A 16,180-nucleotide genomic window follows, 5' to 3' on the forward strand; every position below is an offset into this window, starting at 1 on the left:
TTCTATGAAGCTATTCTATGTAAAAATATTCATAAGCAAATGCCCACCACAAGCCCTGAAGGCACTGCGTGGAAGACTCAAGATCTATGTGTTATGCCAAAGTGTAACCACTGTGAAAAATGCAGAACTTTGAGAGGAATGTTAACAGAGTTTCGCACAGGACCGCTCAGACTCAGGCAGAAGAGCAGCTAACACTTAATCTAATCAAAAGAGATAATTATATGACCTGAGAGACCGTTTCCTGGCCTGGGTGGTGGTCAGTCTCCTACACTGATGGTGGCGCGGGTGGGACTGGCAGCACATCCACCTGCACAGATGAATCTCTGGCAAATAAGCTGAAGAGCCAACAGGCTCAACCACCCCTTCTCACAAGAACATTCTCTCTTCACAACCAGCTTTGAAGTCTCTGGGTTTGGCTTTATTTAGGTAACTTAAGGGTGTTCTTTATTTTATTCTTGTGGTAATCCCAGGAAGAGACCCTATCTCCTTTGAGCTTCTTTACGGGAATCACAACCATGGCCAAAAGGGACACATAGGATACAACCCATGCACGCTCTAGACTACAATTAGATCTCGCTGGAAAGATAGGTGTTCTCTTCCTCTAAAACGTAATGTGATGATGATGAGAAATTATCATCTTCCCCAGCAAGAAAAATTAGGAGCTATTTGAATTTCTTCCCTGTTCACACAATCATTACCCCTTTTTCTCTTTACCAGTATGTGTATAACCAGTCATCCAAGAGCAAGTAGCCAAGCACACTTTCCTAGTCTTGCTTGGTCTATACTGAGCGTGGCTGTCCCAGAGGGTCATATTCCCATGAATCCTATTTGAAATTCCTAGACTTTAAGATGCTTGTTGTAAAGATGAACATCCCTCTCATCTTCTTAAGGCTGAAGTGGGCAACAGAAATATATGTTCAAGCTGTGATTCTCAATGGGGTGGGTCCCTGGGGAAAGTATTGGAATCTTGGGGAATGAGATATTAATAGCATTAAACAAAAGTGTGAGGTTCTTATATTTACCAAAAAGGAGACATAGTTTTCAAAAAACTGCTTTAGAGCGAATAAGAAACTAAGAACAAAGGTCATGCTCGAAGCTATCCTGAACACAGGGAAGGAGTTTTAAAGGAAAAAAATCACATCTTAAGTCATTTTGTTAGATCAAAGGAGCAAGAAAAAGTTTCACATAAAAAAGTTGTAGGCAAGGGTAGTATGAACTAATTCAATCTGAAATTGCATCCCCTGTAATCACTATCCTAGAGATAACGGATATCACTTTAATGGTCTTTGGCACCGAGCTGGACCTGCTTGGCATCTGCCTGATGAGCAGGCTCTGTAAACTCTTCCCACAGACCTCTGTGGACCAATGACTCTAACCTGCCCACATGCTTCCTCCAGGCCACACGGCACTGGCTACCATTCCACTTACGTGAGCTTTTGAAGTCTTTCTTTTTCAGTCTCCTCCTCATCATGGTTCCACGTGGACTAGTGGAGTAGAGGCTGCGAGGCAAAGTCCCCGTGTTCAGGGAACTCAGGCTGTACGCACTCATGGAGGTAGGAGAGAAGGATGAAGACACCAAAGCTGCTGTAAGAGAATGAAGACTTGGCACAGAGCACTCCCAGGTGGGGTGTGAGCCCGCCACACGTGCCAACCAGCGACAACCGGGAAGACACACAGGACACACAACGGTAGCGAGTAAGTGTCCCAACCAGACAGAGACAGGGCTCAGGACGCAGCGCTTTAGATTCTGAGTTACGAGAGCCCATGGACCCCTGAGGGGCAGATGGTCCCCGTACACATAGTGGAACACAGAGAAGCTCTATGAGTTTTGCTTTAGACACACTAAAATCCCAAACATTAAAACAAGTTCATAAACAACACGATGCGTCAGATACGTAATCTCATTTTCATAGGTATTTTCTGACATGACTTTTGCATGTGATTCCACATATTCAGAGAAGATCTGCAAATACTGTACGCTGTATAACATTCTGAATGGTTATTTCCTGACCACATGTAAAGCATTCTGAACATTTACATCCTCTCCCCATATGCGTTCTGATGGAAAAGAAAAAGACGTAGGGGATGTGAGAAATGATAAGCTGCTACAACGAAAAAAGCATACAATGCCCATGAAACCAAATACGGTATGAATCAGATGAGCAAGGAGGGAGATGAAGATAATTTAAATAAAGGACCAGGAGGAGAAAGCCTGGAACATTACGAGGGCTGTTTGGAGGAGGCGCTTTCGGGAATGTCAGGGCCGGCAGTCTGCCATGGTCAGGGTGGTGCGCGTTAGAGTGATGGTAGGTGTGGAGGCTGCAGTGGCTGCTGGCCCAGGAATCCCAGGTAAGTTGCCTGTCGCTCCTCTGAATTTTCACTGCCCATATGAAGTGATGATGGGAAATAAGAAAAACAAACAACCAAAAAAGAGGAAAAATAACTGAATTGCACAAATAAGAAGTGTAACAAAAATGAAAGCTTCTTGAAAAAAAATCTACTGTCTACTGCCTTTGCCCTTTTCTCAGTGGTCAGCAAAACAGATGATTAAAATCAGGATGGAAACTTTCAACTTCCCAAGAATAATGCATGTTTTTTCCCCAGCCCATTTCCCCCCCTCTTTTAAAGATGCCTCTTGAATCAATTTCTAATCTCCCCCCAGTGCCTCACAGCAGAGATTAAAACCATTTTTTAAAACTTAAAAGTCAACCCCATAATGATTTATGGCACATGATTAGTAATTGAAGATTTGCAAATCTTGGCTAGTTAGTAGCATTTGTTTTGAGAGAGAAAAAAAAGAAGAAACAATAAATCTCATAGGCTCATGGTTCAAGTGGTTTACTGGCCACACATCACAGTTTACTGCTCTGACTTAATTGCTCTATGATCCATCACTTGGACTTGGACTTAATTTTTCTCAACATTAAATCACTCTAATCATCTATCAATACCAGAATCTTATCTGTATCCTAATAAGGAGAAGATAAAAGTCTCAACATAATACTTTTTTTTTTGTATTTTTGAAAGAAGGTACTTACATTTGAAAGCAATAATCAATTCTTAAAATATTTCACATTTTCTTATATTTCTTTAAGATGCTACAAATTTTTAATAAAGTTTATTTTAAAATGTTGGCATCCTTTTCATTTTTAAAAAAAGTATACTGTGTTTCCATTCTAATTCCAGTATTGTTTCAATTTGATTTTCTACTCAGTGTTCTAAAGTATGACCAATATTAAGTTTGTTACTATGTCTGATATGAAAATTTTCATTTTGGCTGCTTCAATGGGTTACAACAGCAGTTCTCAACCTGTGGGTCACAACCCCTTTGGGGGTCGAACGACCCTTTCACAGAGGTCGCCTAAGTCCATCAGAAAACACATATATGATTACATATTGTCTTTGTGATTAATCACTATGCTTTAATTATGTTCAATTTGTAACAATGAAAATACATCCTTCATGTCAGATATTTACATTACGATTCATAACAGTAGCAAAATTACAGTTATGAAGTAGCAACGAAACTAATTTTATGGTTGGGGGTCACCACAACATGAGGGACTGTATCAAAGGGTCGCAGCATTAGGAAGGTTGAGAACCACTGGGTTACAATGACCAAGAGATGCAGATGTGACCGCTATTAATCTCTCCAGCTTCATACCCTGTCATTCCACTCATCATTGATTGTTCCACCAACAATGGTCTTAGGTTTGTTGGTAATCCAAGCCAGGCTCCTCCCTACCTCAGGGCATTTGCAGTTCCTATTCTTTCTGCCTCCAATATTCTCCTCTCAGTTGTTTGCATGGCTGGCTCTCCCTCATCATTCAGATCTCAGCTCAGCTGCTACCTCCTCAGAGTTGTGGCTGACTTCTGTGACGGAAGTAGCTGCCTTCTCCCACACTATCCTATTACTGTTTTATGTTCTTCATAGCACTTATTACTGTTTCATTTATTTAATGTATTTTCAGTGTTTGTCCCTTTATACTAGAAATCCATAGAATAGGAATCTACGTTGCTGTCTTGCTTACTAGATGCACTGTAGCAACTTTAACCATGCCTAGTACATAATGACTGACGAATGAATGAATGAATAACTGAATGCATGATGGATAGGAATATCAGGGAGAGTGTCCATGTCTGCATTGCTGCAGCATTTTCCTTGTGATAAAGTGTTGCAAGGCAAGTCCCTAATGGATTCTCCTTCACCGTCCTTATTCTACGTCATGGTGTAGAATACCATGTTTTATAGCAATGTGCAATCATTGCTGGGCCCGGCTAATCTACACCCACAGCCATCGATTTTACTCTTTACAAAATATTGCCTGTGTTTCCAATGAAGTATAGTGAGTGGACTTCAGAATTCTAAACTGAATTTTTGATCTGGTTCTTTATGGAATGCTTTGAAAGTAACTGGGAACCTTGCGGGCTGTCGTATATTAGGCAAGTATTTCAGGAGTTTAAAAAGAAAATGTTAACTTTTTTTAAACACTGTCTAAGTCTATATAACGACTTGTCTCATAGAGGAGAGGACCAGAATAGGTTAGACTTTGTTACTATAGAAAGCTAAAATGTTACATTTTTATCAAACTCATTTTGCAAAAAACATTCATACACATTTTCCCATTTAATGGTCCCAATAATGACAGAAAACTTTCACTGAAGACTTGCTATATACCAGACACTGGCTAAGTGCTTTCCCATTGATTATCTTAGACAGTGTTCTCAATAGAATCGTGAGGTAGGTATTATTCTAACATCCATTTTACAGAAGAAGAAACTGAGGTATAGAAAAGTTGGATAACTTGCTTAAGGTCCCAAGTGGTGGAGCCATAATTAAAACTCTGGAAGAACGACTCAAGAAGTCCCTTCCCTCAGCCACCACACTACACTGCCTCTGCCTTTGTTACAGATAAATAAATAGTGAAAATACAATGCTGTTCCCATCATTCCATGGTGACATCATTGCTGAAGTCTTAAGAGGTATCTGCCTTGGAGTTGTCTTCCTCTCTAATCGCACCCTCTTGCCCTGTCTGGCACGTCTGAGGGTACAGGCAAGAGCAACTTCGGGGTGGTTCCTGGAGCTTGCCGATGCACATCCTCTTGGCACAGAATATATCGAACCTAGCAATTCCGCTTACCTTTACCCCCTAAAGTCTCAGTTTCCTTCAATTATGATTAAGTATCCCAAAGATCCTCTTTGGGTACAATTTCTAACCTCATTGAAAAGTCATTCTTGCTGGCTTATGTACTAGCAAAAGGCACAGTCAATCTCTGATTGCTAGTTGATGTGACCATTTCTATGTTTCATAAAAACACTGGTGAATGCTTTGTTGATAAGCAAAATTTGGAAAATGTTGTATCTCCCTCCACCTGGGATGAGAGATATGCTGTTTAGGCATCAGAGATCTTGGAAAAATAACCAGAACTTTCTTGTGGAAAAAGTGTAAAACTATGTAAGACAATGCTACTAATTACAAAAAGAGAAGTTTGAGGATTATGAACACCATTTTGGAGGCTATTTTTCCCCCTTCATAACCGTGATCTAATTATGCTTAGGAGCTTATATTTATTTCCTTTTGGAAATGCAAGTCTGATTTTAATGTAAAATGTAGGGAGCTGCTTCTATGCTCGATAAGGAAGACGGTGAGCAATTGTCAGTAAAAGTGGGTGATATGGTCACAAATTAGAATTACGTAAATTGCCAGTTCCCTGAAAAATCATAAATGACATCATGTTCTCTACAGTGAAGAAAATGACTTTGTTCTTGGTCTCCATACATTTTAGTGTATACATTCATGTTCTCAAATTGTCTTGGCAGGTAAACATATTATTTCCCACGCTGGAAACAACTTGAACTATTTATGATTTGTATACAGGGCAAATAATAAGGAGAAAAATGAGGTTGCTAAGGACAATGACATTTTTAAAGAGTCTGTTAAACATTTCTGGTTCACTGAAACCAGAACTTACCAAGCAAAACCTCATGCTGAAAAAGCGCCACATAGTGTGCGCTCTCCTCCCTACTGTGCTCCAAATCCATGACGGCTGCAGATGAGTTTAGGAGAAACTTACAGTCCTAGAAATCTCTCCTCTCAGCCAGTTGCAGGCAGGAAAGGCCCGTGGGGCCTCCCGACAGGAGCGGCCTGCATCCCCGGGGACTGCGTCCTCTGAGATCCTCACATGAGCCAGAGTTTCTTCATAACCTGCCTGTACGGCATCGTCCCTCCACTCCAATGTGTAAAATTAAAATCTGATAAAGGTAATGCTGTACTAGAGATTTTCATTAGCTCCAGGGCTGCCTAAGCTCCATTTAATTAAAAGAGGTTGCATCCCGCTGACTCATTCAGTATGAAAATTAACTGGTCCCTCTCTTTTTTTCAAATTGCGGAAAAGTGCAGTGTGTTTTAGGAGGTGGGAGACACGTAACGCAAATGACCTCCTCATAAGCAAAATTACAATTACAGGGAAAACTGTTCTCTTTCTCTACACACACAGCAGTGCCTTCTTCACCTCCAGGGCACCTTGGAGGCTTCCAGGATTTGATTTCAGTAATAAAAAGGAGGCACTTGGCTTAAGGAAAAGGAGGGAGGAGGAACTGGAATAAAGGCCCCACTGGGGAGTCTTTCTTTATTTGATTTTGGGCTCAAAGTACTTTTTCTTGTACCAGGTTTTCCTTAAAGAGGCCCAGGTGAAGGGTATATAAAGGGAGGGCAAAAGTAGGTTTACAGTTGTGAGTATGTGAAACACAGAGTTTATTCTACTATTATTATTATTTATTAACTAGAGGCCCGGTGCACAAAAATTCATGCACTCGGGGGGTGTCCCTCAGCCTGGCCTGTACCCTCTTGCAGTCCGGGACCCCTAGGGGGATGTCAGACTGATGGCTTAGGCCTGCTCCCCAGGGGATCAGGCCTAAGCTGGCAGTCAGACATCCCTCTGGCAGCCCGGGAGCCCTCGGGGGATGCCCGACTAACGGCTTAGTCGGATATCCTTAGCACTGCCATGGAGGCCTCTCCCACCACCGCCGCTGCACTGGCCAGCCATGAGCCAGTTTCTGGCTGAGCCGCGCTCCCCCTGTGGAAGCGCACTGACCACCAGGGGGCAGCTCATGCATTGAGCATCTGCCCCCTGGTGGTCAGTGTGCATCATAGTGACCAGTCATTCCACCTTTAGAGTCAATTTGCATAATATCCTTTTATTATATAGGATGATTGTATTATTTTCCATATGAACAACTGTAAACCTACGTTTGCCCACACTATAAATACTCAGCAAACTGTGATTTGTGGGATGGTAACACTGTAGATTCCCTCAGCTGACACTTGCTATTGAATAGGTGTATTCAAGTATTAGGATTCTCTCAGGGAAGATATTTGGTCAGAAAGGTTGTTCTCCATTTTAAGAAATACACTCCTCTGGCAAACATACAAAATATAGAGAAAGTCAACTGTTCACACAACTATTCCCCACTCCCAAATATTTGAAGGTTCTGCTATTAATACCCATTTTATAACTATTTACAAAATGAAAGTTTTACTATTTACCTTCATTGTCCTTCAAATAGAGTGGAAATTTAATATAACAGGTTATCAAATAACTTCCCTTCTCTCCACACTCAATGTACATCCAAAGGTTTTGTTTTGTTTTTTAAGTATCAAATATTACTAGCCTGAAAATTCTTCAAAACATTCTCAAACAAGGTTTCTTTGCTCAATCTGGGGCTTTTAAGTGAATGACATGTGTCTTAGCAAAAGAGATTTGGAGGATAAAGACCAGCAAACAAAGATAACCTGCTGTTTTGAAAAGAAATGACTAAGGCAGAATTAAACCCAGGATCTTCCTAGCTCTGCTGGAAGGAGCAGCAACTGCACAGAGAAAGCAGACACTTATCCCGAGGGCCTCACCGTGGTCAGGTCCCTTCAGCGCCAGGCGGGTCTGGTGGTGGGGAAGGATCTCCAGCTTGACCTGGTCGGTGGTGTTGGCCAGGAACTGGGTCGCCTCAGCTAGCGTGCAGTACTCCATGCTGGTGCCGTCGATGGACAGGATGTGATCGCCCACGTGCAGCGCTCCACACCTGCGGGAGGGGAAAGGCTCAGTGCACTTCCTCTTTGGAATGTGGCTTTCATGTCCTTCAAAGTTAAAATTTCCCAGTTTTCATTAACCGCCCCCACACCCCCAAATACTGGAGTGTTATAGGAAACACCATGGCAAATGTTAAGAACATAGGAACAGGAATGTAAAACCTTGTGGCACATACATAAAAACTCAAGGAAGTGTTTTCCTCTTGTCCTTCGAAAGCCAGCAAGCAATTATTTGGGGGCAAAGGTGCCAAATGTTGAGGGGAAACGAGCAGGGGGACGGGGAAGGACAGACAATGTGTTTCCCTTGCCTCTTTCTGTGATGTTTCCTCTCAGGTTTTTATGTTTATAAATACGACTGGTAACTATTCAGAATATCAAGATGTGACTCGCGGAGTTTGAACAGGGACATTGACAACTATTTTATGTGTGAAGGGGAGTAACTTGGGGACGTTCAGCTAACGCTTCCTCACAATCTTTTCACTCAGGCCCCCAGATTGCCAGTTCTGTATTCTTGTGTTTTGGTTTGTTATTCTGGAGTTAAACACTTATGAGTACAAAAGCTCTCAAAGATGGTGGGAATTATGCAGGAGGCACTAAACCAAGGCCTGCATGGTGAGAGATGGGGAGTGCAGGGGGCAGAAGGGGCTACTACATCTTGCTGAGCTCTGAGACTGGCTACTGGGTGAGCAGAGAAAAGCACAGTGATCAGCACCACACTTGATGTACCAGGCAAGTGGACAGCTCCTGACACTGCTTCCCCCTGCGGATGGGAAAAGACAGAGGAAATGAGAGCATCCTGCACCACTGAACTGGACACACCTGTATCAGTGGCCATCATGGTTAAAGGACAGAATGCAGGGTAAGACCACAGTGGGGCGGTAGGCTGGCCACTACAGGGGTTGCTGCAGGTCACTGCACACAGCCAGAGGTGTACCAGGCATGGTGAGGGCATATGGGGAAGTGGGCTGAAGACATGCAGGGTGAACTGGGCATTCAATCTTATCTAAAAATGTCCACTGTGAGAATAGTCCACCTCTTAAGACAAAAGCATTTCAAGTCATCTCTTCCATCTACAATTATAATTCCACATAGAGGTACTTGGAGTGCTTCAGCTATGGGAGGTGGGCATTTTCTTACCGGGAGCTGTAAAATAATGTATTAGGTGGTAAAGTCATCTTTGTTATCCCTCTTCTAACTTGTAAGTCTAAAATACCAATTAGAAAAAGGAATTCAAGAAAACGGACTTCCTATTATTACTGTCATAGGAATGAATGATGTTTTTAGGGACCCTCGAAGTTTGTGAAACCCTAAGATTAACATACTAAAAGTTGGACCTTTCTTTAAAGACCGTGTAATTAAAAAATTGTTTTATTCCTTTAAGAAAGAAGGACTGGGCCTTTACGGTGGCAGGACTGAATTGTTAGCAGTCAGGGAACACCATGGCTTCCCTGCATGGAGCCTAATAAAGTTCTGCTCAGCTGCCCTCGTCCCAGGACATGGTAGGAAAACTTGCTCAGCCTGACTTTTTTCTTTTCCATTTTCAAAGGCCACGCCAAACATTTGGAGGAGGTGACATTACATCATGGGGTGGCTGATAAGGGAGGTGAATTTTTAAGCCCTAGTACACTAACTTGTTTTCTAGCTGAAACTTGTGTAAATTGGCAGGAGAACTGTGTTTTACTATGTGTGTATGTATATGTATCACATATGCATGTATATACATATATAAAAACCTGTATACTAGTCTATATACTATTTGTGTGTGTGTTTTAACACACATGCAGTTTTGAAAAGCTGGTGCTTCCTACAACACTCACCTGTCCGCAATGCTTGCAGATTTGATTTTGTCTATGACAATGACCTGCTTATTACAGCACATCGAGGTAGTAAGGGCAACCCCAAGGCTGGCACCAGGAGTTTTGGCAACTTCAACTAGTAATGGCCCGGATGCTGTTGCCACAGAATCTATGAAAGAATGAATATCAGAAAACAAAACAAAATTAGACAAATAAGCAACCAGACACACACACACACACACACACACACACACACACACACACACAAAATGGAGAATGTTCAGTCTGATATTGGTCTATCGATTTCATCACTGAAACTTAAAATTTCCTCCAAATGACATCCCCACAGCCAGCGGTAACTTCTTGGGGCATCTCTTAGGACACCTGTTCCACGCAGCTGGTCTTCAGTAATACGGGCCAGGCCTATCTCTTCAATTACATGCTAAGCTTCACGTCAGCTGGGATAAGGTCTATGTATCTTTATGCCTCTACATCACTTGGCGCATACAGTGCCTGGCACATATTAGGTCTCTCAATAAGTATTTTTAAATTAATTAATCCATGCAATAAACATCTTAGCACCTACTCTGGATGGCTGGATGGCTTGAAGAAAGGAAGGAAGGTAGGGCGGGAAAGTGAGAGGGAGGGAAGGAGGGAGGACGGATGGAAGGATGGGAGGATAGATGGGTAGATAAATGGATGATGTCTCTAATTAGCCACATAGCAGGAATGCATACACTGTTGAATCTGTAAATCCATTGGTTCTTTCCTTAATCTAGACCTGATCTGGGGTCACCTCTCCCTCAGGAGTGACTTCAGACATGCTTTATTTTTGCTTTGGAACACTCTCCATTCCTTCAGCTCCCACTGAACCTTGGGGACTCAGTGTAAACATCAGTTCCTCTGGGGAGCCTCTCCTGATTCATGGTTTCTCTGTGCGCCCACAGCCAGCTGTATTCCTGCTTGTAGCAGACACCTCAGTGGCATAAAAGGCAGTGTGAGTTATATGCCTCTATCCCCACTAGACTGTAGGCTTGCTGCGAAGGCAGAGACTATGCCTTGTCTATCACAGCATCCTCAGTGCCTGGGATAGTGATGGGTACAGAGGAGTGTGCAATCAATAGCTGTTGAACGAACGTATGGATAAATGAGAAAACTCATGAAATCGCTTAAAGCTCAGAAGAGGCAGGGGTCATACAGGAAAGAATCCTGGACACAGAGTTAGAACATCTGCATTTAACTCTTCTCTTCACAATATTTTGGTTATGATTCTTTAGACAAGTTACTAAAACCTTCCAAGTCTGCTTGCTTACCTATAAAATGGCATATTTTCAAGTGTTTATTACACCAAAATCAATGTGTAATTAAACATTTTATAATTTTCCAAGTGCCTTATAGAACATGATTATCATTGATATATTATGACCTCAAGCTTTGAATCATCTCATTTTTCAAGACTGTCTTTCTCATTTCCTACTGCTCTGGCGTTTAAGACTTCATGAATACAACTTTGTCATTATCACCAAGGCGCCACTCAGATATAGTAAACAGGAGGTCTGTACTCCTGCTGCTGAGGTTCAGGCAGTCTGCACTGACTCCCGAAGACGAAAGTCCCATGGGGAGAGCCATTTTCAGTCTGAGATGCAATAACATATTTCTTAAATGAGGTAAAGACAGAATATTCATGCCAGCAACAAATGATTGGTGATATTGAAATAATTTAGTCCTAAAAAAAAGAAATATTTTGCCCTGGCTGGTGTGGTTCAGTTGGATGAGTGTGGTCCCTGAACCAAGAGGTCACTGGTTTGATTCCTGGTCAGAACACATACCCGGGTTGTGGGCTCAATCCCCTTTAGGGGGTGTGCAGGAGGCAGCTGATGGATGTTTCTCTCTCATCGATGTTTCTCTTTCTCTCTCTCTCTCCCTCTCCTTTCCTCTCTCTCTAAAAACATATTGAAAAAAAGAAATTATTTAGTTCTAAAAATGGTTGAGAGACCATTAGGGCCTGTATCTCTTCCTGTCAATTCCAGGGCAGAGCCTCATTGCTAATAGCTGAAAGCAGCCAACAATCTTGGTCTGCTAAGAGGACTTTTTGGTTCTGCAGTTTCATGGCTGTAATTTCCCCATTATATTATTACTAACTCCCAGAGACTGTTCCCAACCTAACCCTACAGTGGCTGCTACTCTCTGCTCTTGCTCACCTTGCTGTCTGAATTCCCCTCACCTAGGGGTTTATATTGAGTGGTCCCTGTGCCTATATGCAACAGCGGTTTGCTCCTCATCTGTGGCAGTTGGGGTGCCCTAGAAAGACTTTGGGTCAGTCCCTGATGCCCCTGTTTTAGTTGTCCTTCCATGATGAGAGTAGTTGATCCTGCCTACCTCTCAACTCTAATAGTCAAAGTTCTGCCGCAACCCACGTGCACCTGCTCTGATGTCACCAGCTCCATCCAGAAGCTTGCTGTCCTCTTCTTTGAGCGTGGTGCCCCCTGGCAACCTCTCTTCCTGCTCAGATTGAACCTCACAGGAGGCTCTGGCCTACCAGGCTATTTCTACGTGTATTTATAGAACTTTAGAAGGGCTAATTTTAGAAGGACTCATTTCCCAAATGACTTCCCATAGACTTGTTGAATTTTAATAGGTAGGTTTGTGAGGTGGCAATCACATATGCTCTCCCGTCTGATTTGCTCATGGCTAAAGATAAACTTACTTAGCTTAACAGATGAAAGTAATCAAGTTTCTCTGTTACTTATTAACTTAATCTCTTACAAATGACAGAAAATGACAATTGTCCCTTGGTATCCTATCTTCCCTTTTTCTTCAGTAATAAGCTTCCTAAGTGTTAGCTGAGCAAATGGCATTCCAGTTAAGGACAGCATTTCCCAGACTCCTTTGCAGTGAGGTGCAGCCCTGTGACTAAGTTCCAGCCAATGGGAAGTGGGTGGAAGAGAGATGTGACCCATTTTGGATGTGCTCTGAAAAAATGGCTGTGTCTGCCTCTTCCTCATTTCCTACTTCTTGCTGTTACCCTGTGTGCCCAGAACTGGTGAGCCACGTTCAGCCATGAAGACAGGGGCATGGAGCCACAACATAGAGGAAGGGCAGGTTCCTGACACCATATCTCCAGAGATTGCTTAATCACCCAAGAAATAGACAAATACCCTTCACCTCAAGGCCATGGAGAGATGTGGATGCACTGGGTGTCTGGGAGAGGACGCTATCTGGCCCTAGGAGAATCTGCCAGACTGGCCTAACTATAGAGGACTCTAAGCAAACCATGATGACTGACAGCTGAACAGAACCACAGAGTAGAAGGTGCTTATTTCAGTCCTAGCCAGAAACAGATGGTACTCAAATTAGGATAATTTGAGGAGAGTGTCATAAGGGGCTATTTAGAAAGATGTGATAAGGTTGTAGGGAAACCATAGGGAATACTCTAGGGCCAAATGCAACAGGGCACCGTGCCCCATTAGACCTCATGCCTCACTAGACCCGAAGAAGCAAAGGATAGAACTGTTAGTGGAACCAAGATTTGGAGAGGATATTTGCGGAAAGGGCTACCTGACAGGAGCTGGGACCTTCCATCAAAGAATGCAGCCAGCCCCAGTGAGTCTACAGGGAGGAAGCCAGGGAAAAACACCCTCTGGCACTGTTCTCCCTCCCTCTGATCTCCTGCCATGATTCACTATTAGCTAAACCCAGAAGGAGCCAGAGGCATGAGAACCTATCATGCAGGGCAACAGGGCATGGCACAGAGCAGCACGGAGAAGGGTGGTGAGTGGCTCTGGAGGTAAAAAAAAAAAGGATGTCCTTATTTGTATAGGTCTCCACTCAGCTTCTTTCCACAAACGTCTGAGGCTGCTTGCTTTAAACAAAATATGCAATATAAGGAAATACTAAGGAAGAAGAAAAAGCAACTACAAATGCCTTGGCCACGCAGGTTAATAGAGAATTTAAAAAATAGCTGAACTATATAGGTAAACCCACAGAGACAGAAAGTAGATCAGAAATTGCCAGGGGGTGGGGACAGAGTGACTGCTTGAGTTTTGTAACTACACAGAGGTGATGGCTGCACCACATTGAGAATGTACAACATGCTACTGAACTATACACTTTAAAAGTGGTTAACAATGCTATGTGGATTTTGCTTCAATTAAATAAAATATGATTCTGAGCCTCTGGAAACCAGGACAATCAAGGAAATATGGTCAAATATGCAGTTGTCACTGCTGGAAAGGAGAAAGTCTGCCCCTACAATGGAAATAACGATTCCTCAGGCAGAGAATCCTAAAAGATATCTCTCCCCCGGGTTTTATATATAGTAAATGCTGCTCACTAATAAATGGGCAATGTCCTCCACACATTTTTATAATAGGATGCAGAGGTGGTTTCCAATGGCTATGCCTTCATCCAGGTTGAGGCATAAGGTTAAAAAGCAAATGAATGATGAGGTCTCTATAATGGAAAAGCTAATGTGATGGTTTGATCTAAAGGCAGATCCTAGGGTGGACAGACCAGATGTCTCTTTGGGGATCTTTCCTAGATACCTGCCTTTCCCCTCATTTAGTTTTCCAACGGAAGCTGGACATTAGACAATATAAGAAAGTCCCCTGTGATGAGACCCTGGTATGCTGGCAATTTATATACACGACTGAGACCACATCCAAAAGCTATGGACATCAGCTAAATCAGCAGCAGAATTCATGTACTATCAGGAGGCTGGAGAAGCCTATGTCCTGGCAAGAAGAGAAGAGCACCCACCTCACATTCCCACAGAACAGGGCTTTCTAATTCATCATTCCGGCAACATGAATTTAAAATCTACTATTATTGAGTGCTAACTATATACCAGGAACATCAGAAGATGCTGGGGACTCACAGATGAAAATGTTACTATCCCTCCCTTCTAGTAACCCCTGGGGATAGCTTGCAGAGAAGGTGATGGAACAGGGTAGACTCCTGGATTTCACGATGGACACTTATTCTGTTGAATCTCATGAAGTTTCTAGTTACTTTTTTTTTTTAAAGCTGAAGACACCAAATGTTTGCAATTTACTCGCCACCGCACCTCTGCCCCAATGAAATCTTTAATCTAGTAAGGTCAGCGTACTTATAGAAAACTAGAGGCCTGGTGCACGAAATTTGTGTGTGTGTGTGTGTGTGTGGGGGGGGGGGTCCTCTCAGCCCAGCCTGCACCCTCTCCAATTCAGGACATCCCTCTCACAATTCTGGACTGCTGGCTCCTAATCTCTCACCTGCCTGCCTGCCTGGTTGCCCCTAACTGCACCCCCTGCTGGCCTGATCACTCTTACCTGCACCCGCTGCCACCCCTAACTGCCCCCCACTGCTGGCCGGGTCACCCCAACTGCCCCCTCCCTGCTGGCCTGGTTGTCCCTAACTGCCCTCACCCCGCCAGCTGGGTCACCCCCAACTGCCCCCCCCTGCTGGCCTGATCGCCCTTAACTGCCCCCTCCTGCCAGCCTGGCCACCCCCAACTGCCCCCCCTGCTGGCCTGATTGCCCTTAACTGCCCCCTCCTGCCAGCCTGGTCACCCCTAACTGTCCCCCACTTCCAGCCAGGTCACCCCCAACTGCCCCCTCCCTGCTGACCGGTTGCCCCCAACTGCTCCCCCCACCCCGCCAGCCTGATTGCCCCATGCAGCCTGCTGTTCAGTCATTTGGTCGTCCCTCACTAACCCCCCTGCCGGACTGGTCACCCCACGCAGCCTGCTGTTCAGTTGTTTGGTCTTCCCTCACTAACCCCCCTGCAGGCCTGGTCATAGGCTGCTATCATGTGAGGGCGTGAGGGTTAATTTGCATATTACCTCTTTATTATATAGGACACTGGGTTATCTCCAGGTTCCTAGGAAAATTACTCAAGTATGGCAAAAAATCCACAGAAGGGGGCGGAAGCTCCCTGTCCATAAGGACTGCCTGTAGAACAGCAATCGTTATTACCAAATATCTACAGTACATGGCAGTGACAGTGAGACCTACGGGGATCTGAGTAGGCTGAGCATGGTGGCTGGGATGAGTGTATTAGTGAGATAGAATTTGATCTTAATATCTCTCAGCTGCCTCTATTTTCATGGGCTCTAGGAAAACAACAAAGTATTTTAGCAAGTATGGCTTTCAAGCATTACCCATGTGGCAGTTCCTTTGTGCATCACAGAAGGGGATCTACAAATGTTAACATTTAATGATCATTAGCCTTCTCTGGCAATTGCTTTCCATAATAAATGTCTCCCCACAATAACATCAAGACGCTCATGCTGCCTTGGTATTAACTATTTCCCTAGCTGCC

General features: G+C 43.6%; 1 protein-coding gene and 1 pseudogene across 4 annotated transcripts in view; both read right to left on the reverse strand.

Annotated features, from left to right (window-relative positions):
* GRIP1 (glutamate receptor interacting protein 1) overlaps positions 1-16,180 on the reverse strand; it is a 681,581-nt gene that overhangs the window by 88,076 nt on the left and 577,325 nt on the right. For 2 of the 4 annotated variants that reach the window (XM_059683528.1, XM_059683527.1), the window contains exons 8-11: positions 9,902-10,049; positions 7,908-8,077; positions 2,225-2,380; positions 1,429-1,584 (exon numbers count right to left, since the gene is read on the reverse strand). In XM_059683528.1, the coding sequence (XP_059539511.1) occupies positions 1,429-1,584; positions 2,225-2,380; positions 7,908-8,077; positions 9,902-10,049 (630 nt within the window). The remainder of the gene's footprint in view (positions 1-1,428; positions 1,585-2,224; positions 2,381-7,907; positions 8,078-9,901; positions 10,050-16,180) is intronic. The other 2 variants (XM_059683530.1, XM_059683529.1) reach the window with 1 other exon arrangement.
* LOC132229002 (small nucleolar RNA SNORA28) lies at positions 4,491-4,602 on the reverse strand (annotated as a pseudogene).

Source organism: Myotis daubentonii, chromosome 2 (assembly GCF_963259705.1).
Source record: "Myotis daubentonii chromosome 2, mMyoDau2.1, whole genome shotgun sequence".
In the NCBI taxonomy this organism is placed as follows: domain Eukaryota; kingdom Metazoa; phylum Chordata; class Mammalia; order Chiroptera; family Vespertilionidae; genus Myotis; species Myotis daubentonii.